Source organism: Haliotis rubra, unplaced genomic scaffold, assembly GCF_003918875.1.
Source record: "Haliotis rubra isolate DU_JTF1 unplaced genomic scaffold, ASM391887v1 Scf387, whole genome shotgun sequence".
Taxonomy (NCBI): domain Eukaryota; kingdom Metazoa; phylum Mollusca; class Gastropoda; order Lepetellida; family Haliotidae; genus Haliotis; species Haliotis rubra.
In genome coordinates this window covers 288,102-311,719 of record NW_025767065.1, presented here as the reverse complement: position 1 = coordinate 311,719, position 23,618 = coordinate 288,102, and the positions used below count along the sequence as shown (strand labels likewise).

At 41.6% G+C, this 23,618-nt stretch overlaps 1 protein-coding gene across 1 annotated transcript in view; it reads right to left on the bottom strand.

Moving 5' to 3' along the window:
- Window positions 1–23,005, bottom strand: part of LOC124286588 (mediator of RNA polymerase II transcription subunit 15-like) — a 54,340-nt gene extending 31,335 nt beyond the window's left edge. The window contains 15 exon segments of the mRNA XM_046722962.1: window positions 1,621–1,793; window positions 3,503–3,651; window positions 3,851–3,917; window positions 4,809–4,872; window positions 5,365–5,491; window positions 5,494–5,510; window positions 6,096–6,208; window positions 7,482–7,540; window positions 8,770–8,853; window positions 9,399–9,479; window positions 9,607–9,776; window positions 10,642–10,785; window positions 21,488–21,539; window positions 22,039–22,126; window positions 22,927–23,005. Coding sequence (XP_046578918.1) covers window positions 1,621–1,793; window positions 3,503–3,651; window positions 3,851–3,917; window positions 4,809–4,872; window positions 5,365–5,491; window positions 5,494–5,510; window positions 6,096–6,208; window positions 7,482–7,540; window positions 8,770–8,853; window positions 9,399–9,479; window positions 9,607–9,776; window positions 10,642–10,785; window positions 21,488–21,539; window positions 22,039–22,126; window positions 22,927–22,985 — 1,447 coding nt within the window. The 5' untranslated portion in view covers window positions 22,986–23,005.
- Between the last annotated feature and the right edge of the window lie 613 nt (window positions 23,006–23,618).

Genomic DNA, 23,618 nt, shown 5'->3' with positions numbered 1-23,618 from the left:
ATACTTGACATGACAGCCTACATACTTACATACCATCATTTTTCATGGGGATGATAATTGCAATGAAGATCAATACACACTCCTTTCAAAAAGTAGCCAAAGGAGACAAACTTTACACTTGGTACGAAACTTTCTCAGTTAAGTACAAAAGCTATTGGGTATGAGTCCAATCCTGAATTTAAACCTTCAGTCACAGGATGAGGCACCTAGCCAGTTATTTAACATCCATTTTGTGGAAGCTTCAGGTTAGGTCACTGGATTTGTTCGCTGGTGATTAAAAACTAATTCCAGGGAATGTGGGTTTGAATCCAAAATGGGACATAACCCAAAATAGTAAATTATGTTAGATTATCTTGTTCTTTAATATGGAACATAAGAATTGGGCTTAGATTAAGCAGATCAGGTCAAACGCTATGGATGAGCAATGTTTAGGATTCCTCATCTAGCGAAGAAAGTTTTGCAATCAATTTAAGGAGATATTATCTACATCCGACGCGCACACGTCTTGCATAGACTGCATTGGACTTTGCTCATGGATAGACAGATATAACCTGTGTTATCTTGGGATGAGATGTTTCGATACAGTTTGTCCTTATCTGACTCTCCAACTTCTAAAAATCCCGGGGCGGTGGGGTAGTCTAGTGGTTAAAGCGTTGGCTCGTCACGCCGAAGACCCGGGTTCAATCCCCACATGGGTACACTGAGTAAAGCCCATTTCTGGTGTCCCCCGCCGTGATATTGCTGGAATATTGCTAAAAGTGGCGTAAAACCAAACTCAGTCAGTCAGTCAGTCTAAAAATGCCAGTCAAAGAAGTTACATTAAGCACATCACATAAGTCATGATACACTCCATGTTGTGATGTGAGCACATAGCAATACCATTAGACATACATAGACTTGAATACATGGACAGCGATCATAACCAAGATGACAATGAAGAAGTCATAGAACTGACGCCCAATTATGACAAATGTTCACAATCTAGTTGATTCCATAACAAAATTGTGCGTAACCATCTTTTAGCATGTTACTGTTAAATACAAAACATACTTGGACTCATCACAGGATCCTAGAGCTTTTCAAGTCATCAGTCCATGACTTAGTAGCTTCACTTGGGAATATTAGTGCTCCATGGGGAATCAAAAACACTGAGTAGAATAAGGATTGTGCTACAGACAGACAGACAGAGTGTCTGACAGACAGACAGACAGACATAATTTATTTAATTGTCATAACATGTACATAAACAAAATATAAAGTACCAATACAATAAACACATTACACAGGAGAGTTGGACGTAGCAAGGCTGGGTTGACAGTGAGGCAGACATGCTAAGAATCACTTAAGACTCACTAAGTTGGCAGACTTGTGTATGGACAAGGAGTCTTCACGGTGCACATAATCAACACACAGACAACATGTTTGCCATGAAACATGTATGCAAAAGCAAGCTAAGACTTGATAAGATTGACTGAAGCTTGCTAAGAGTCCCCAAGTTGGAAGACCATGTATATAGGCTTCCAGTCCACAAGGCACTGAGGGGTAACATGCAGAGGAAATCATAGCCTTCAGATAGGTATGATAACTCTCCCAGATTGACTAAGACTTGCTAAGACTCACCAAGGCGGCAGACCAGGTGTATGGACTTGGAGTCAGCATGGTGAAGGGGGTCAAGGCTGACGCGGAAGCGGTTATGGAGCCGAGCGATCTCGCCCTGCAGGAGGTCTGGTAGACCCTCCTTCTTTGTTTGGAGGGGCATTGTCTTCTGCTTCTTGGGTGGACTAGGACCTCTGGAGACAGGCAAGATGTACAATAAAGTTCACACAATAAACATGGGGCTGAATGTTATATATTTAAAGAATCTCCATTCTACAAAGTAATCACAGCATTTTCATAACTTTATGTTAACGTAAGGGAGTTACAATCACCTTGGCATTATGATCGCTTTTTGGAAATCTGTATCTTTGTGAGACTCAGTGGATTTTTTAATAGATCAGCTCATGTATTTATATTCACTTCAAATGGCATTTATAGTCCGTTTTGCTCAAAAGCGGACCGATGAATCGTAATCTGAGTCAAAAACTAATAAACATATAATACTCAATGAAACGCTGATCATAATTAAAACATCAGACCAACTCTGTGAGTTTTTTTCAGAATTCATGTCCTAAAATTAAAAAAGTTGTTTAACAAACTATCATTAAAATATTTACAGTTCACTGTGTTACGAGGGAGGAGTGCGAAGGGAGGAACAACCAGGTGTGCCAGAAAGGATGGAGATGGCACAGCACAGGTTAATGAATCAATAACTTTGTCAGCACTTGTGCACGTGCTTCACGTACACCTGGCTGTTCCTCTCATTGCACTCCTCCCTCGTAACAAATAGTGAACTGTGTCAAATTTTAATAGTAGTTTGTTACACAACATTTTTATTGTTATGACATAACTTCTACAAAAAACTCACACAGTTGTTCTGATGTTTTGATTATGATCAGCGTTTCATTGAGTTTTATATGTTTATTAGTTTTCGAGTTAGATTGCAATTCATCGGTCCGATTTTGAGCCAAACAGACTATAGAAGTGCTACACATAAAGGGGGAATGTTATGAATGTGAACTTCTGTAACAGGAAGAACACAACAATTCAGAGAGCATTGTCTGAAAATGAAAAAGAATAATAATACATGAATACACACAGCCATTTAGAAATAACAATAAACACCACTGAAAGGTAATGGAAAAGGGAGGGTGGGGTAAATGGGGTTAATAGAGATGATAATGATGTCAATAGCATGCTATCAGTGCTATTAACCCCCTTTCCCTACTTCCTTTACATTACCTATCAGTCATCAGTGATTAATTACTATTTGGTGCAGATTTTTTCACCTGTCAGTACTAATTACTCTTGGATTTATATCTAGCTGCTATATGTCCACTGCCATTACCACTCAGTGCCAATAAACTACTGGCTTCCCTTGTAAGTGTCCAACTTATCACTTGTATATAGCTAGCTGCTTCCTAGCTTTCATTCACCTGATAAAGGTTGAGTGAGTGAGTATGGTTTTATGCTGCTTTTAGCAATATTCCAACAATATCAGAGCAGGGGATACAAAAATGGGCTTCACACATTGTAACCATGTGGGAAATCGAACCAGGGTCTTAGCCATGACGAGTGAATGCTTTAACCACTAGGCTACCCCACCACCCACCTATAAAGGAGTAAGAATATACTCCAAAATGTGTGTTCCTCATATTACAGAAGTTAACATCCATACAATTCCTCCTCTATGTATTATCTTGTCTCAGATACATATTGCCCAGGTACTGCACGTAGGTTATCTGGGAATTGGATAAGGAGGGTTCTACAGTTCTAAACATACTATAAAGAGGTACTGTACTTAGTGGATAAGAACTGCTACAGTTCAAACATACGGGTTCTGTTTTAGTGGACTGGTGTTCTGTTCTAAACATACGTATAAAGAGTGCTATCATTGTACCTTATGATGGGGGCTCCACAGAGGGTGTTGATTGCAGGTCCGAAGGAGCGGAAGAGGCTATGGTTGATGGTGGAGGACTTGATATGAGTGGACAGAGCATCTGTCAAGTGTTGACACCAGGAGCTGTGGACGCTAGACACTGCCGTGCTCGAACTCTGGAAGCAAAATCAACCAGGTATTTTACCCAACACTAAAGCAGTGACAACAGATTTAGTCCAAATAGCCCAGTCACTCAACAGATCCCCCACTCTTGTCAGGCTACAGAATAAATCTTAACAATTTCCTGGAATTTTTCCATTATGTGGAAAAGAATAAAATTTTCAATTTTTATCCCTTTAAACTTTGCCTTCTTACCCCTTTGGTCTGTATGTCCCAGTTCTGGAGCACCTGCTCACATCGTTGTAACATAGCAACTGGCACCCTGCAACACCACATGACATCATCAAGCACAACAGCTCCTAACAACCATCATGCTGTGGTGATCCTAGTTCACACAACTGTCATGGGTTGTCTCCCTTTCTGAAGTCAGTAATCAGTAACCAGCCTTTCTTAAAGGTCAGGTGAGGTGAAATGGGTTTTAAGGTCACGTTCAATATTATTGGAATTACAAAAATGCACATACATGTCTTGACTAATGCCAGTTTGATAGTGCTGGCCCAGTGAGATACCATGAATCACTTGACATGGATATTCTACTCAGACACCATATACTGACGCAAGCCAACAAGTCCTTGTTTTACACTGTAAATACCAAGCATAGCAAGGTATCATCTCGTAATGTCAGTTGGCATGAAGTGTCCAGGGAATTCAACCTCCCACTTTCCACTTGCAAAGTAGGTGTTCTGCTTACTAGATCACAGACACCATCATGCTAAGTGTCAGGTATGTAACAATGAATGTGTATATTGTGAGATGTAAACATGAGACGGATGGTCCCTTTAAGTACTGCGATACCTGTGCAGCACACACGTGACACGGTATGCCAATCAGGTCTGAGTATTGTTAGTGGGTCGTCCGTGTTGCATGTGTGCATCAGTTTCGTCTTGTCTTCTGTCCTGTCTAGTCGTCATGAATAAATGTTTTGTATGCCGGCCGGCCACCTTGATTGTTATCCCTTACAACATATAACAACATATATCATCTCTGAAGAGGCACAAAGAAGCCAAGTGTTCGAACAACCACCTCCTACACTAAACTATGCAATACATTGAGCTTATCAATCAAATTGGGCTGTATTTCATTGATTCACTACTCCAAATTCTCTTTGAATAATAAATTTTAACAAAACCACAATTTGTTTAGACATTCTTACCTCTTAGTGGAATCGGTCAAAATGTCCAGTAAACTCTTCATTTTGTGGTAATCTTTCTTCCGATCTGAAAGTTCAAACATGTATGAATAGCAGATCTTCATACTGCATACCTTTGAAACCTGGACCAGGCTGATATTATAGCCCATGTTATATGCCCACTAACATAGGTTGTTGGGAAGCTATTCTAGCCTTGAATAACAATGGCGTAAACCCAAGGTAAGATCAGTGTATGAAATAAAGCCCGTCCGCCCGCTCGAGACCGGCTAGATTTCTGACAGATGGTCAAAATTTACAGCAAGCCAGCCCAATGGTCTGGTAAAAGTTTTAGATGTCCCATACATCTGAGTAAATTCACAATATCTTGGTGTCTGGTCTGCTTAAATCCATTTTGGGCTGGTACCATTTTGAAGTTACCAGCCCTGATGTCTGGCTGTGCTTCTGGCTTATTTCATACACTGGTAAGATGCTTGACAAACAATTTCATGATCTGCCTAACACACAAAAAATGATCTTGCAGGACTAAGCAACAGAACAAGATGACGGTTTGTCTGCTTACCTCCGTCCTTCTCCAGCCTGTTGACCATGCGGCGGAGGGGGTCGATGTACTTGGACAGCTTGTTGAGTTTGTCCAGGTAGGCCTGCTCCTCGCTTGTGTTCCTGGGTTGGCCAGGACTTGGGGCGGGCCCACAGAGCCAGGATTACCTGACACAGACATAGAATTCCTTTCATAATTGTCTGATCGCCATTCTAGAAGTTGGTGAGTAGATAGTGATTGAGTTTAGTTTTATGCCGCTTTAAGCAATATTCTAGCAATATCACGGAGGGAGTGGGGGGACACCAGAAATGGGCTTCACACATTGTCACGAGTTGAATCGAACCCAGGTCGAACCCTGGACGCTTTAACTACTAGGCTACCCAACCGCCCCTGGTGAGTAAATAACAACACATACAAATTTATGGATAACACACTAAGTTTGATAACGTTGTAAGAACCTACATTAAAATGTCACTCTGTGCAATAAACAAGAAGTTGTTATCCATAAAGTTGTCTGCTTTGTTAAATCACTTTATGCCAACATTTTGGTTTTATTTCATAAAAGGAAACAAATAAAGCAAGTCAATCTTTGTAATTCCTTAAAATTCTAAAAACATTATATAGGCTTCAAATGATGAAAGTAACACTGACTGCCTTGAAAAAGATACTCCTTTTGTGTGACTCTCTAAGTCAAATATCCGCACAATTATCAATAATGCTGGAAAAACTTGTTTGGCCCTGGTCCCACTTACCTGGAGTGTTGAGAGCCGCACTAGGGGATGGTGTGCCGGTGTTACCCTTGGCTGCAGGGGATGGTGTTACCTGCGGCTGAGGTGACGGGGCTGTCAGCATGGTCACTGGGGAACTGTCATTAAAGGACACACAGCTTATTGTCTCTATTATTGAAAATTGCAAGAAATCAAATAATTTCACAAGAGATGACTAATGGGCTATGTATGTATGTGTGTGAGTTGATGTGAATTTTAACATGTAAACTATTCTTCTGAAGACATCTTGGTGTTGCATTGAAACAGCTTCACGGAGGGGGACAAGACAGGCTTCACACGTTTACTGGTCGTGTCACGTGAGTAGAACAGGAGATGAGCACTCATGAGATGAGCACTCAACCAAGTCAGCCAGCCTGACCACCCGATCCAGTTAGTTGCCTCTTACGACAAGCATGGGTTACTGAAGACCAATTCTAGCCCAGATCTTAACAAGCAATGGAGATAACTAGGGTGTAATGTGTACATACACTAAAGACATGGTATAATATTTATATAACATATTAAAAAACATTATTCATTCGATCATCACTGAGGTGACAAGTTCAGGCTAAATCAGACAAAGGAGTCCTGCATCCATTGACACAACTTCATGTGCCTGAATTATCTCCCTTTACCTGAACGGCCAATAACCGAACACTGCATGTACATGCTGGATATCATCAATGGCGACTTCACCACACACTTGAGTATCAGTCTGATTGTTTAAGTTATTTCACTTGAAACCTTTCATAAAAAATTGTGAAAATAAGGACATCCACTATTTCTAGCTTCTTTTGGAAAATTGATATCAGTGTTCATAGCCATTGAAGAGACTCTGCTCAAAGGTCCAGTGCCAAATTTCAGCCAAGGTCTAAACACTGTAATCTGTGTACAGTGTAAAACTGAGGCAATGTCTATGGTGTTAGTTATTAGTAACTACTAGACTGATATACATGATACATATAAGGTATTACGTATCCTTGTGTTTAAGGCAGCCTGGGGCCCATGTATGCCTGAGTTCCTTTTCAAGCAATACTATGGCCTCAACACTATAGTATTGGAAAATATTTTGTATTTTTCATCTTTCAAAGAGGACACTAGCAGGATCAGGGGATCAGACTTGCTGATAGAGCTGATGTTTGTCATCGTATCCCAATTGTGTTGATTGATGCTAAAGATGTCAATCATTGGTTTGTCTGGTCCTGACTCAATTATTTACCATTGCATTTTCCTCAACTTCTGAAAGGGACAATCAGATCTCTCACTCTATTGTGATGTGCACCTGACGTAAAAGAATCAGTCTTGTTTATCATGGGAACACATAAATATCCATATCCAAAGTGAAGGAGAGAAGGTGAAAGGTAACTGTACCTCATCTGGGCAGGGGAGTGGGCCGGAGCCATGGAGCCAGCTGACTGCGGTCCAGAGGACTGAAATATTGTCAACAGAAAGAATTATATCCCTCGTATATCTGAAAGCTTACTGCAACTTTTCCTATTCAGGCAGGATTCTTACTTAGGTTAAGTGAGTGATTGAGTGAATTGTGTTCAGTGCCAAATCCAACAGTATTCCATGTACATCACAGCGTGTCAGTATAATGTGAGTGAGTTGAGTTTTACGACACTTTTCGCAATATTCCAGCAATATCACGGCAGGAGGCACCAGAAATGGGCGTCAGCATAATGTGGAAGGAAGGCCTGATGTGCAGGTCATGGCGCCAGAATTCTCTGCTGAGGCGTGCATCGCTTGGAAATGCCAGAAATCTATTGTCAGTTCCTACCTGTGCCTGTTTGTTTCCCCGAAGTGGTGCATGGCCAGGCTTTCCTCCCATATCAACCTGACCGCGGGGATGTAAGTAAAACACTGTTTAAAACAGTGACAAAACTTCCCCATTCACTCACAAAACAAGTTTCAATAGATTTTCAGACTCAACATTCATTATCATATGTTGTTAGACATTCTCTTCCCACAGAGGTTACTCCTGTCATATCTTCCTACGTAACCTCTGTTCTAATACGGCCCTTTCATGGTGTGAGCGTTCAAGACTCGTGATTGGAGACAATCAGATTTAGTTGTGCAATCAGCAACGTTGTTTCAAAAGTGATCATTCGCAAGGCCTCGGTAATTTCCGTATGCTTCGAGAAAACTAAACTTCTTCCCCTGCGCGATGCGCAAACGTTTCTTCTAGACAGAACTCAGTTATGTTATGGCGGATCAGGAGCGTCTCCATCGCCCTCGTTGACAACGGACAAGCTAGCCATTAAACGTCTTGTGTGTAACATCAACACAAGTCCCCGGCAGATGGGGGATATTTGTGGCCCCACATTTGCTTGTGTTAGTCAAGTTGAATCTAAGTCGATGTAACAGGTGTTCTGATTGGATAGAAAGAAGGGAGATAATTTGTGTTGCGATCTTTTGCCGCTAGGGGATTTTACGAGAACCGGGAAATATGGCCGTATTAGAACAGAGGTTACGTAGGAAGATATGACAGGAGTAACCTCTGTGGGAAGAGAATGGTTGTTAGAATGAGAACCTGAAAACATGATTTCACATGACTGCACAGAGTTCATGCTAAAGAAAGTTTCCAACATTTCATCTGACATTGACACAGATGTATGTTGTGCAATATCTCGTGTGTGAAGCATGATGAGGCAGGCACCTGCTGGAACTGCTGCTGTTGGCCTGAGATCCCACTGGGGCCGACGGGGCGAGGAGCTGCCCCGGACGTGGGCTGGAACGGGATCTGAATCAAACATGGAAAACATGTCAGAACCCCATAAATGCCTCTCATTACCAACCACTGATCAATGTCAAAAGTTCATATTCAATCTGATTTTTTTCAGCCAAGTAGCTTTGAATCTTGACTCTTTACTCTATGAAGACTATAATTGTATTTATTTATTACTTGACTTGCAAAACATTTCTTATTCAACTGATATGAACGTATGATATCCTTTACATGCCAGACAAGAGTGGGTGAGTGAGTGAGTGTCTGCTTGTGTGTGTCCTTGTTGTGTAATGCAGGAATATTCCCGCTATATGACATCTCTTTTGAAAATTTATTCCTTGTACTTTTTAACCATCCACTGGCATATTATTGGCATGAATTAACAAAAGGAAGATAAAAATTCAGTACTTTAGATGCAACTTTGTAACAACTACAACAAACTTGGCCATGTATTGACAGCTAGTTACCAGTCTCGAACAGTGATTGTTTGTTTGTTTGTTTGACCTTGATGTGTAATCGCAAAGTAAATCATAAGGAAATAAAGCCACAACTATGCTTACATTCTGACAGGAGGCAGGGAGGGGCTGACTCTGAACGGGCTGCACATTCTGTGGGGAGGTGACAATGAATGCATCTTGTCTCTGAAACAAATAAACAAATATTCCAGATTCCTCAATATCCTGTTACATTACACAGATACACCTCTCAGTATTCATCAATATCAGGTAAATTTCCACAGTAAAGTAAACAAACTGTACGAATACACACCTGCAACTGGGGCTTCTGTTGCTGAGGTTGCTGCTGCTGTTGCTGTTGTTGCTGTTGCTGCTGTTGATGTTGCTGCTGAGTTCGCTGTTGCAGCATTGAATGCTGTGCCTGTTGCTGTGCAACAAGCTGTTGTCTCTGCTGTGGCGTCATCTGGTGTGTTGTCATCATCCCTAACAAAATGGTTAGTTAGTGTTTTATGCTACCATCAGCATATTACAGCAATACACAAATATGTGGCTTGTAGCATTACAAATACTATCATTAACTGCCAGTATGCAAAGCATGAGTGTGGGTTTGTTTTCTACAAAGAAGAAATAAGAGTGAGTGAGTGAGTGAGTTTAGTTTTACGCCGCACTCAGCAATATTACAGCTATATGGCGGTGGTCTGTAAATAATCGAGTCTGGACCAGATAATCCAGTGATCAACAGCATGAGCATTGATCTGCACAATTGGGAACCGATGACATTTGTCAACCAAGTCAGCGAGCCTGACCACCCGATCCCGTTAGTCGCCACTTACGACAAGCATAGTCGCCTTTTGTGGCAAGCATGGGTTGCTGAAGACCTATTCTACCCTGGATCTTTCACAGGTCAGAAGAAATAAGAAAGATCCAACTCCTATGTATTTACAAACATAAGCTTATCATTGATGAACTTTGAACAGTCAACTTTTGGGGCATCCAAGTAGTTTGAGTCCAGAACAGATATGTAAATAAATCAGAAAGAACTTATTCTAAAATTCCTTAACTACTACATCAGGTTAACTCGAAGCATTGACTGATTTGGTTGTGTGTTGCTTAACACTGCACTCAGCAATATTCCAGCTTTATGGCAGCAATCTGTAAAAATTGAGTCTGGACCAGACAATCCAGTGATCAACATTATGAGCATTGATCTACACAGTTGGGATACGATAACGTGTCAACCATTTCAGCAATCCTGTTAGTCGCCTCTTACGACAAGCATGGGTTACCGAAGACCAATTGTAACCCAGATTTTGGTGGACAAAAAGACAGAGCTTCCTCTGGTTATCACCTTGTTGCCCCACCCCCTGTCTGGTGAGGTTTTGAAGGGCATTGATGGGGTCCTGTTGTCCTGGGACTACGGCCCCTCCACCGATACCATGGGCTGCCATTCCAGGGCCAGCCACCCCCGCCTGTTGGTTCTTCTTGGTTGGATCTGAAGTTTAAATAAGGCTCTCATTGATGAGACAGTTTAGCATCAACATTTCTCACCTTATACGTTCGGTAAAGATATGTTATCAAGGATGCCATAGAGACACTGAGACAAATTGATTGACTTTGAAGATTGTGTCTCTTCATTATTGGCTTGAAGTCATTACCGGTGTCTCTACTTGCAAAATCAATAACAATCTCTTCACTGAAGTTTCCAGAAATTTGTACATTCCACCATGGTTGCCTGTCTGGTATTATATAGTAATGGCTATTTATATAGTAACTGTATCCACCCACTAAAGATGCTAACAAATTATTACCCAGCTTAAGCCTAGCTACCTGTAAGGTGCTAGAAGGTAAACAGACATATGACTTATCGCACCAGGTACCCATTCACTGCTTGGTGAACAGAGACATTTTGAACAAACTCACCTGCCTGGGGTGAGACTATATGTGTCACTTGAGTATGGTACTGTTAAAATCGGTTTGGAGAAATACATACCTCCTACAATCTCAAAGTTACCATTTCTAAGATGCCTAGCTGTTAGAACAATCGAAAAAAAAATACATTATGAGACAATAAATGTATAGTTTTTTGATGACGTAACAATTGAATGACGTTATCCCGTCACTGCGCCATTCTAGTGTGCCCCCTCGTAATCGAATTATTTTACATTACGTCACAATGTAAGTGACGTCACGATGCATGTCAGTTGTCATCGCCTCGTATGGCCTCCTACAGTAAACTACTCCGTTGCATCCCGTTTCTTGGTTTGCAGTTGCTTCACGCAGCTAACATCACTGGTGGAAACATTACGTTTATGTTTTACGACGGTTAAAATGTGTCAATTCGACTCACAAGTTTTCAGCTTATACACGGTAACGCTCACAATGTTTACATTCCCACAATGCAATCGTGGAATGTCGCTGACTACTCAACTTCCTCTGGATGTACTGATCTAAACTTACGCTGATAGTAGAAATGCAACGCGCATATTGCCCAATATGGTTTACGCACGACAGATGTAATTAAAATAATTCAGAGAAGATATTTAATCCGAACGTAAACCGCCATCAAACTGTTATCATTTGTTTATTCTGGTAACGCTCGCCTTAACGTGAGGGGGCAGACACATCAATAGAACAGCGCACCAGTTAGCCCTGTGCGAGGATTCTTAATTTAGGTCACCGACACCGCCATTTGTTTTCTACCTTAAATTAATCGTAATTATCCTTAGAAAGTATTAAATTTAGCATCTTAGAAAGATAAAAAGTTAAGCTTACCCTGTCAGTTTTGTAATAGAGCGTTTGCCCTGAACTATTATAATATCAAAGCACTCGGACTACAGTCCTCGTGCTTTAATTATAATAGTTCAGGGCAAAACTATACTTTATTACAAAACACATTGGGGTAGAGCGAACTTTATTTCTTAAATAAAGTGCCTTGCATCTACCTACTGGGTTACATAAAGAGGAACTGAAATACATTTCCTTGTTAACAATCCTTGATAAAATCAGTGCCAGGTGGTCTGAGAAACCAAACCAGTATTTCCCAATACCCTCAATACTCAAATACAATCATTATATGCAACTCAACTCTAAAATACATCACTTCCTGCCAAATGACTTTAACTCTTGGTTAGGAAAATACATGCCACAAACTAGTGTTGGGAATTGGTTGAAATCTCACAATTGATGATTGCTTCATTACCAATGAACAATCATCGAAAAAAATTGGTTAGCGTCATTTTTCAGATTTTCCTATCCAGGTTGTTATTGCAGATATGTATAACATGATGCAACTTGCTACTTAAAAGTGATGACTAATATATCATGAACATAAACTTCCTTGAGTCTTAGAGAAATATTCAGTCATGGCTTTTCAGTTAGTGAAGTGAGTTTTCTAACAATTAAACACGTTTTCAGGCCCTGACAACTTCTAAGATATGTTCCATTGTCAAGTTTTTCAAAGACTAAAACAGTAGTTCCAAAATCGTTTATGTTCGATTATGAGAAAATGTGATCAATTGCTTGGTCGTTTGATCACTGCGACCAATCTTCGATTATTTCAATTAATCGGAACACCACTACCCCAACCTGTGCAAAATTAAATCGTAAATAATTCTTGAGAAAATTATGTGTATTTCCAGTTTTAATGCCATCACTTCCACATGTTCTGGTTGTTGTATGTAGTTTTCTAAGATGCCTAGCGGTTAGAACAATCGAAAAACAAAACATTATCAGACAATAAAGGTATAGTTTTTTGATGACGTAACAATTGAATGACGTTATCCCGTCACTGCGCCATTCTAGTGTGCCCCCTCGTAATCGAACCATTTTACATTACATCACAATGTCAACGACGTCACGATGCATGTCAGTTGTCATCGCCTCGTACGACATCCTACAGTAAACTACACCGTTGAATCCAGTTTCTTGGTTTGCTGTTGCTTCACTCACCTAACATCACTGGTGGAAACATTACGTTTATGTTTTACGACGGTTAAAATGTGTCATTTCGACTCACAAGTTTTCAGCGACACGGTAACGTTCGTAATGTTTACATTCCCACAATGCAATCGTGGAATGTATCTTGACTACTCAACTTCCTCTGGATGTACTGATCTAAACTTACGCTGGTAGTAGAAATGCAACGTGCATATTGCCCCATATGGTTTACGTTAATGACAGATGTAATTAAAATAATTCAGAGAAGATATTTAATCCGAACGTAAACCGTCATCAAACTGTTATCATTTGTTTTTTCTGGTAACGTTAGTCTTAACGTAGGGGGCAGACACATCAATAGAACAGCGCACCAGTTAGCCCTGTGCGAGGATTCTTAATTTAGGTCACCGACACCGTCGTTTGTTTTCTGCCTTAAATTAATCGTAATTATCTTTAGAAAGTATTAAATTTGGCATCTTAGAAAGAAATACATAGCCCTACCACCATGTATAGTGTAATAAAACACACTTTTAGTGAACTATTACAACGTTAAAGCACTCGGACGCAAGCGTCCTCGTGCTTTAACTATAATAGTTCAGGGCAAAAGTGTGTTTTATTACACTATACATGGTGGTAGAGCGAAGTGTATTTCTTAATTACAACAAAGAGTCCAATGCCTTGATGAGTCAGTTAACCATGTCTTCTTTTCCTTCTCTTTTTTTCATTCCAGCAAATCAGGTAAAAAGCCTGTCAACCATGCACGGTTGTATTTAGAGACAATGGTTACAATGACTGCCAAATGAGTAGTGCATAAACAATAGTTCTCAGATACAGAGACACAATCAATGACAGTATTCTCATAAATATAGGTATTAAGTAACACAGTAGGCCTTACAAGTAGGCTTAAATAGAGATTGCATAACAAAGCACTGCCATAGTATATGAATAATGTTACAAGGTTATGACAAAAATGTTGGAAGCGAAGGATACAGGAATCAAGAATTGTAAGGAAGATAATAAAAAAAATATTAAAAAAATAATAATTTGTTAATGACTATTAGTGTTGGGAATTGGTTAAAATCTCATAATTGATGATTGGTTCATTACAACTGATAAACCATCGACAATAATTGGTTAGCGTCATTTATCAAATTTTCCTGGTTAGTTTGTAAAGACAAAACATGTAGTTCTTTTGAGTGTTTTGCAAATTTTACATCTTTAAAGGATGACTAGCATGTTAGGAACATAAATTTCCTGGAGTCTTTAAGATAAATTCAGTCATGACTTGGAACTAGCTTGCAGTGCTTATGAAATGTAACAGACAAAAGCAACCTTGTGAAAAATATTGTTGATGAAAACAAGTGTTCCAGAATTGTTTGTGTTCGATTATGAGAAAACATAGTCGATGGATTGGTTGTTTAGTCATTGTGACCAATCTTCGATTATTTCAATTAATCGGACCACCACTAATGACTTTACACCCAGACCAGAGACTTCTTCATAAAGATGAGACAGAGGAAGCCATTTGTTTTCAAAAGCATCCCCTTTTATTATTCTTGAGGTTAATGAATTTTTCAATAGAATATATCTGTTTGAAGATTTTTATCACTGTATCAAACAGTTAACCATGTTAGCTACATTGATCAAGAACATCGGTTTATCTGCTTGTTGTTAAAAGCCGCAATCAGCAATATCCCAGATATGTGATGGCAGTCTGTAAATAATCAAGTCTGGAACAGACAATCCAGAGATTGACATAATGAGCATGTTTTGTTTGTTTGTTGTTTAACGATATTCCAGCTATATGACGGCAGTCTGTCAATAATCAAGTCTGGTCCAGAGAATCCATTGATTAACAGCGTGAGCATCAATGTACACAAGTGTCAACCAAGTCAGAGAGTGAGCACCGATCATGTTATATATGGGTTACTGAAGACCAATTCTAACCCGAATCTTCACCTATGTAATTTGGATACAATGATATGTCTCAAACAAGTCAGCAAGACTGACCACCTGGCCCCCATTTCTCGAAACAAACTTAAGTTTTTACTCAAATCTCAAACTGAGTTCACAATTTGGAACAGCTGAAATTTTAACTCAACTGCATTTTTTAAATATAAAAGCCCAAACAACTAAAGTAATCTATCCACCAAACTCAAATTATCTTCTATAGTTTGAGTTTAATACCGATTTCAGTTCATTCTGTGAAATGCATTTTCCTGCGTTTTTCAAATTTGAGTAAAAACTCGAACTTAAGTCAAAACTCAGACCTAAGTTTGTTTCGAGAAATCGGGGCCTGATCCGTTTGTCAGCTTCTTATGACAAGCATGGAATGCTGAAGATCAGTTCTTCACAGGTTATAATACTGTGTAAATGTATGACTGTGAAAATTTATTTAACGCTCATTTATCTGTAAAAAGCATTTTAAGAACAGTTTTCCAGAAGTAGAGATCAACACAGTCTGATCCCAAGTGGCATTCAAAGTCACAAGCAATATACATCATATGCTACTCATTGAAAGTAGGTCACTGTGACCTACCATTATTTTGTCATCACATGACATGCTTATGTATTCAAATCATATTACCACTACATTCTATATAGTTAAAAAGTATATGTGACTGAAGGCATTTCACTGAAAATGGCAGACAAAGTTCCACATGACGTTGTGATTCTATTTATCCTATCAACACCCAAAATACACAGATGACTACACGAAATGTTCTTTGTTTATTGCCGTTTATAGTTTGTTTATATCTTTAATGATTAAGAAGGACTGTTTCCAAACATACACATACAAATATTATTTAATGTTGCTAATATGTCAAGTTTAGTTTGGTACATGTATACATAACTGGATGTTTAAAGGTCACATGTATCCCAAAAAACAAACATACTTAAAACACAATTATCACTTATTCATGACATATAATATACATTGCTGATTATGAAAAAAATAAAAAATTATAAACGTACAATCGCAAATCAAAAGTGCAATATTTTGTACTTGGGTTTACTTCCTTCAAAACAAAGCACCCGGGATACCGAACCCAGTCAGAGCGGGTGGGTGTGCACTCAAATGTAATGAAGACTTTCATTGGCTGGTTCATTTGCCGATACGCTGAGGGCGCATTGTGTGTGTGTATATAGAGATGTTGGGTTTTGTAAATACATGCTCATTTTTTCTGCATTTGCGTTCGATCCAATCAACAAATACTGAGATGGTGAACTACTGCGTGGCTGGAAACGTAGTTCGTCCAAGTACAAAGCAGGACTTGAAACTGACAATCTGAGTTTGCACCGGTTTCCATCTGATCCAGTCATCCGAGAAAAATGGATGCAGTTTGTTTGCAACCCACAGACATAATAACATGTCATGTGTACAGGTATCACACCTGCCTGTCTGTGTAATTACATCACGTTATGTTTCATCTTTATAAGGTGAATTTGCATTTTTGATAATTTTTTTACTGTAAGTCCATACCGAAAGGTATCAGAATCTGCAAAGTTGTGTTTTACGTTGCATGTGACCTTTAATATTCCAATTAATTTTCAGTTACTGTCAATGTTACTGTCTCCTTTGAAGAAACTTAGCTAAACCTGTAGAGGTTTCAAATTCTTTGAAGAGAATCGTCCTTGGGGGACATATATGCATTTTCTGCGGCTGAAAATGTTATGTGACAGTTGTATCAATGTTTTAATAAAAATATTGTACAATAAATAAAAATCTGTTTTATCTATTATACGGCCCACCACCACATGGAGTTACCTCCCTGCTACGATGCGCAGCCAACCAGGTAAGCACCTAGGCCCGTATCATCATTCCTTCTGCTGAATAAATCAGTGAACAGAATTGCGGGGAGGTGGGTGACCCTACCCCAAGGACGATTCTCTTCAAAGAATTGGAAACCTACAGGTTTAGCTACTTCTTTTTCATAGAGAACGTCCTTGGGCGACATATATGCATTAACTCAGACTCCCAAAGACCAGAGGATAGGGAGGAGGGGATTCTGTCAAAGTACACATAAATAGTGATCGTTAGGAAGGATGTAACAGACGCCACAACCCTCACCTGCCACGTGTCCCGAAGCTTCCGCGAGAGGCATGATGGGAGGGTAACCTGCAGGGAGGAAAGTACAGAGATCCGACCACATAGGTTAAGCAAAGCACTTCGCACACAGTGCGAAAGTAAAAAAACCCGCCCACATCGTGAATCTGTTAAAGAGCACTGTAAGGGGGAAACCTAACTCACAACCGACCATAATCTCCTGAGAGAATCGAAAGGAGTTAAATATGATAACAGCGGATATATCAATGATACACAATTGACAGCAGCGTCAACTGTCCAGATAACCAAGACTCACTCAGTCAGGGTAGCAGGACACTGTCCACTGGAGAGAACAGAACGACCAAAACGCGCACGATCATGTGAAGGTGTATCAAGCTGATAGTGCCTGATAAAAGTGCTCCAAATAGCGGCAGAGCATATCTCTTCAATGGGCAGTGCCGATGAAAAAGCCTTTGACGTGGTCACTGCCCGGACCAAGTGAGCCTTCAACCCCTCAGGGGGAGGCTTGCCCGTAGCCTGATAAGCAGCACAAATGACCGATACAAGCCAGCATGATAGGGTCTGTTTGCTAGCCGGCATGCAGCCTTCCCGCCACCGTAACAGCAGAACAGATGGGTACCCGTACGGATCCTTTGTGTTCGTTTGATATAGACCTTGAGAGTCTTACGGACATCCAGCGGGTGAGTGCTCGTTGCAGAGGTCCCCGATGTGGAAGGCTGGGTAAGAGTAGGAAGTTCGATAGGAGCTGTCACATGGAAAGCGTGATCGATCTTCGGACGGTAAGTATACGGGAGGCGAATACTGACACGATCTGGATGGAACCCAGTCAGCGCCATGTCTGCCGACATAGCATGTAAGTCGCAAACCCTTCACCCAGATGTTACCGCCACCAGAAATGCGGCCTTCCATGTTAACAGCTGAATGGAAATAGCTGATAGACGTGAGAACGTAGGACCGGACAGCCAATCTAGCATGATTGACAAATCCCAAGGTGGGCTGGTTCGCCTGACAGCAGGTCGAACACGATCCACGCCAGCTAAAAAGCACTGCATAAGAGGGTGCTGCCACAGAAGAGCACCATCGACAGGGGTGTGGAAAGTGGAAATAGCGGTTGAGTAGCCACGAATGGTCGAAGCCGCCAAGCCTTCTTGCAAACGAGCTTGCAAAAACTCCAGTACTCGGACTAAATCCACAGAAAGGGATCTGCAATCCCCTTATCTGAACACCAGCGTGCATAGCGGGACCACCTATCCTCATATTGAACGCTTGTCGAATCCGGAATTGTGTCTGCAACTGCTGCTGGAATTCCGCGTGCTTTGAGGCTAGACCTGACAGAGGCCAAGCCACCCACTGAATCCTTGGATTGGGGTATGGCGCGCTGTTCTGAGCGAGAATGTCCGGTCGCAAAGGTAATAGAACAGGAGGCTGAGCCAGAAACCTGAGAATTACCGGAAACCAGCTCTGTGACGGATATAGCGGTGCCAGTAGCACAGATCCACCTGGAATGATCCGTACAACTGGGAGATAACTCCGAATATCTGCCAGTCGGGCATCCACTCGTGCGGGGCCAGCATCCGGCGAGAGAGAGAGCGTCTGCTCGCACGTTCTCCAGCCCCAGGAGATAAACAGGAAGCACCTGACAGTCGCACTGGTTGCACCAGAGGAGAAATGCCCATGTCTCCTGAAGGAGCGCTAGGGACACCGTGCTGCCTTGCTTCAGGATGTATGTCATGGCCGTATGGTTGTCCAACTGAAGACGAACCACCTGGCCCTGAACATGCTCCCGGAAGCGCTCGAAAACCAACCACACAGCTCTCAGTTCTAATACGTTGATGTGAAGGCGGGCTTCGGCTTCGGACTAGAGTCCGGACACCGACAGACTGCCCAGAAGAACCCCCCAGCCCGTGAGGGACGCATCGGTTTGAACTGTAAGAGCTGGCGTAGTAATTTCCAAAGGGATCCCCTTGGAGAGATTCCCGACATTGGTCCACCACTGAAGGTGAGGAGACAACCACCCGGGGACTGTGAGATCCTCCGAGTGAACCCACAGACTCGCCAAAGCTTGCCGTATAGGGCTTATCCTCAACCGCGCCCGCCACACTACAGAGATTGTTGCAGCCATATGACCCAGTAGACGGAGCCAAGTCCGCGCTGGTGCCTGGGGCTGGGAGAGGAACAAAGACACCATCTCCCGTACTCTGGTGACCCGGTCGGGCGACAAAGAGACAAGACCCTTGTGAGTTGTGAACCTCGCCCCGAGAAAAACCAAGTCCTGGGTGGGTACCAGGTCGGATTTCTTGAGGTTGATGATCCACCCCAGTCGAACTAGAATGTCTATCACTGTGTGGGTAGAATCTAGGCCCGCTGGCTGAGCAATCTAGGTAAGGGTAACAACACCTTCCTTGCGACCTTGCGAGGGTAGCCGGCACTAACATGAGCTTGGTGAACACCCTGGGGGCAGTGGATATGCCGAAGGGGAACACCGTGAATTGGTAATACATCCCGTCGTACGAGAACCGGAGGTACTGCTTGAACGATGGATGATTGGCACATGTAGATACGCATCTTTTAGGTAGATCGACGTAAGCCAATCGCCGGGCTGAACAGAGGAGATCACCGAGCGAAGTGTCTCCATCTTGAAGGATAGAACCTCTAACATGCGATTCAACCCCTTGAGGTTGAGAATGGGACGGAACCCACCGTTCTTCTTCGAAACGAGGAAGTATGTGGAATAAAATCCCGCCTGTTCCTCGCCCGGTGGTATGCGCTCTATTACGGACTTGGCCAGCAAAGCCTGAACTTCGTCTCGCAGTATACCCGCCTTGACCGGACATGACGGCACCAGAGTGCGACGTATGCCGGTGAACTCTGGCGGGCCTGGCTTCCACAGTGGTAGATGGCCGACACTGACGGTGGATAGCACCCAGACGGTGGATAGCACCAGAACCAGCTCCTCCGCTCTCATGGGGCGGGGTGGCACAGGGACCGGAACCCCAGGAATCCTCAACGGATCCTGCGCCAGCACCGAGAGGGGGACTGGGAGTGAACCCTCCCCCTCCGGGGTAGCTGAGGCGTCTGGACCGGAAGCCAAAGGCAAAGGATCAACAGTCGCCTCCAGGCTAAGGGATCGAGCCAGGCTCGGGGATCCCACCCCCGGACTTTCGGTCCCCTGTTCAGAGTGGGCGAGGAACTCCTGGCGGAGACCTCCAACAGACCCATGAACAAGGGACTCCACGGAGTCCATGTGCTGCTGAAACCATTGAGTGATTATTGACATATCAAAACTACTAGATTGGGATTGAGATTGGGAATGCGACTTATGCGAAGACCTAGGTTTAGCTTGTTTAGCCTTTTTGGCTTTGGACGGGGGGACCTCCTGGGTCAGTTCCCCTCCCACCTCTCGCAATTCCTTATAAAAGAGGAAATCAGCCGCCCGTCTCTTCTGGGCCCGGGGGGAAAAGGCCATACACAGTTTGCAGATTTCAGGGTTATGCCCCGCTTTCTCTAAACAGCACAAGCATTTGTCATGCTTATCAGCTCTCGGGATATTCTGCCCGCAGACAGTACACCCAGTAAACGCCTGAAAGCAAACACGCAAGCATGTAGCTAATGGCGAACACAGCAGCATAAATATACACATACAAAACATTGAAAATTACGTGAATGCGACCACGGGACATGAAATACTTGGTTAATAATGCAATATTTCAAGCACGTGGCACCCTAAACTTCCCGCCATGGAATAGCAACACGTGCGTAAACCACGGGAAAGCTAGCGTAAAAATTTAATACAAAGTCATATAAATGAGAAATAAAAGACTGTAAAGTCAATAAAACTGTTCTTTTCCTTTTTCAAGAACGAATAAAGACCATACATACAGTTGTTGAAGTCTCAGACATTCTTCACAAGAGACTGACTGATTTGGTTTTACGCCGCTTTTAGCAATATTTCAGCAACATCACGGCAGGGGACACCAGAAATGGACTTCACACTGGTTGGCTGTGCATGCGTAGCAGGGAGGTAACTCCACTTGGTGGGAGGTCGTATAATAGATAAAAAAGATTTTTATTTATTGTACAATATTGTTATTAAAACATTGATACAACTGTCACATGACATTTTCAGCCGCAGAAAATGCATATATGACCCCCCAAGGACGATCTCTATGAAAACGAATAAGTTACTTACTGAAATCTTTCACATGCAGAATCAGTCTAGCAACCAAGGCCAGGTACTCCTCCTGAAAAGGAAAACATGGGGGAATGAATAAATCAGGTATGTGGACAATATTGTAGCATTACTACTTGTATAAAGGAAACGGCACACAGTAAGAGAGTGGCTTGGGTTAACACCTCTTTGAACAGAATTGCAGTTATATGACAGTGTGTCAGTCTACCATGTGAGGAAAGCCTAAAAAGGCCTTGAACTTTTACCATAATAGGGTGTATGGTGCTAACAAGCCTAGGAACATAATCAGGGTGAACCGGGATTCAAACCCATGATCAGAGATTTTGACATACCCCAGGGAAACACCTCTGTGCAGAGAATTGGGGCACTTTACACCACTTGGACACCCATGTGCCATATTCCATAGAGAGCATGGATACTTGTGCCATATACAACTGAACATCATGTGCCCAAATCCCAAACAGAGCATGGGTACATGTGCCACATATCACTGAATATCATGTGACATTGGTATCAAATAACACTCACACTGAAAGTATGTTGGAACTTACTCGTGTCTTAGCTTTTTGGAAAACATGGTTTTCCATGTCCATACTCGATCGCACCATTGGAGTAGCTGACTGTCGAATTGCATCATCTCTGAAATTGAAAAAAATGTAAAAGACTTAACATTAATCATAACAAGAAGGTTAACTTATTTCCTTCGCATAACAAATTCTATTTAAGATGACAATCAGAAGAGACAAGGATTCCTTCATTCATTCAACCTCTCTTATTTCACTGGAATAATTTACTAACCCAGAGCTTAACTCTGCTAACAACTATTCCCAGGAACAAAAAGGGGGTGCCTTACCCTAAGGAATGTAAACAAAAGGTGCTTCACTGGAATTTGAGCCAAAACCCAACTGTTTGACTGGAAAACTGCACCCTGGGCCTGGGTACCTAACACTTTTTTGTCGTAAATGGGAACTTAATTCGAACCAAGAGTTAAAGATAGAATTGGTGCATCTTGCATTAATCCACTAAGCCTACGAAAAAACGAGCCATGTGGGATCAAAGCGATGGCCACAACAGTTAACCTGAGGCAATGATTAGCAGTCTAATCTGGTAAACTTGTCATCGATCAGATCTTATGCCATGACTTCAATTAACATTGACATATCGGTGTTCCCCATCTCCTGTGATCAGCTGAAGAATTTAGACAGAGCTTTTTGCATTAAATTGGCTAAAAGCTGTGAAAACGAAGTCAAACGCTTTCCCCGGAACTGAATGTCCAAACACATCCAATCAGCAAATGACAATCAAAACATTGCGCACTTGTCATTAAAGTTACCCATGATGATTATGCGATAGAAACAAACGCAATTGTCACAGAAAAAGAGAGTCAGGAATAACAAACATATAGTACTTATAAACAGTCGTCATATATGTTTTCTTACATTTGAGCAACGAGTTTCTGACGGAAATTTTGAGTACGCCAATCTGCCTGATCAGCCATTGTGATGAACTTGCGATTTATCGCCCCTTACGAAAGGGGAGGTAATACAGTTTTAACTCATTCTTTCATGCCGATAAGAATAAAGCGACAACCGTTTACACATATGTTTTTCAAATTTCTATAATCTCATATACATTGCAGGAAAGGTAATTATGTAAATCAAATATACAGTATTATATTCGATAAATATACCCCGACGGTTCAACTAGGCCCGTTACAACCCATGATGGCGGTAAAAGGCAACCAAATGGGTCAGGTGGTCAGGCTCTGGACTTCTTGGGCTCTCCTTCACAACATCAGTCACTGGTTTATCTGCTCCAAATTGGGTTGTATAGAGCTGGATTATTGTTCAGTGGCGTTAGAGAAGATATAGACAACTTTAGAAAACACAAGCAAGGTTATTTCGTGAGGTCAAAAGGCTGTTGTCAATGTTATGCACATTAATTCTAATAGTAAGGTTCGTATTAAAGCTGATATTATAGACTCAGATATTAGTTTTATTAATATAACACTGAGTATCACATGCATTCATGAAGAAATAATGACACTTTGCTTTCTTAACTGATAGCAGTTTCCTTCCAATAGGATCGCTCAAGTGATAGGTAGTTTAATTCAGGATTTAAAAAGTCTAGT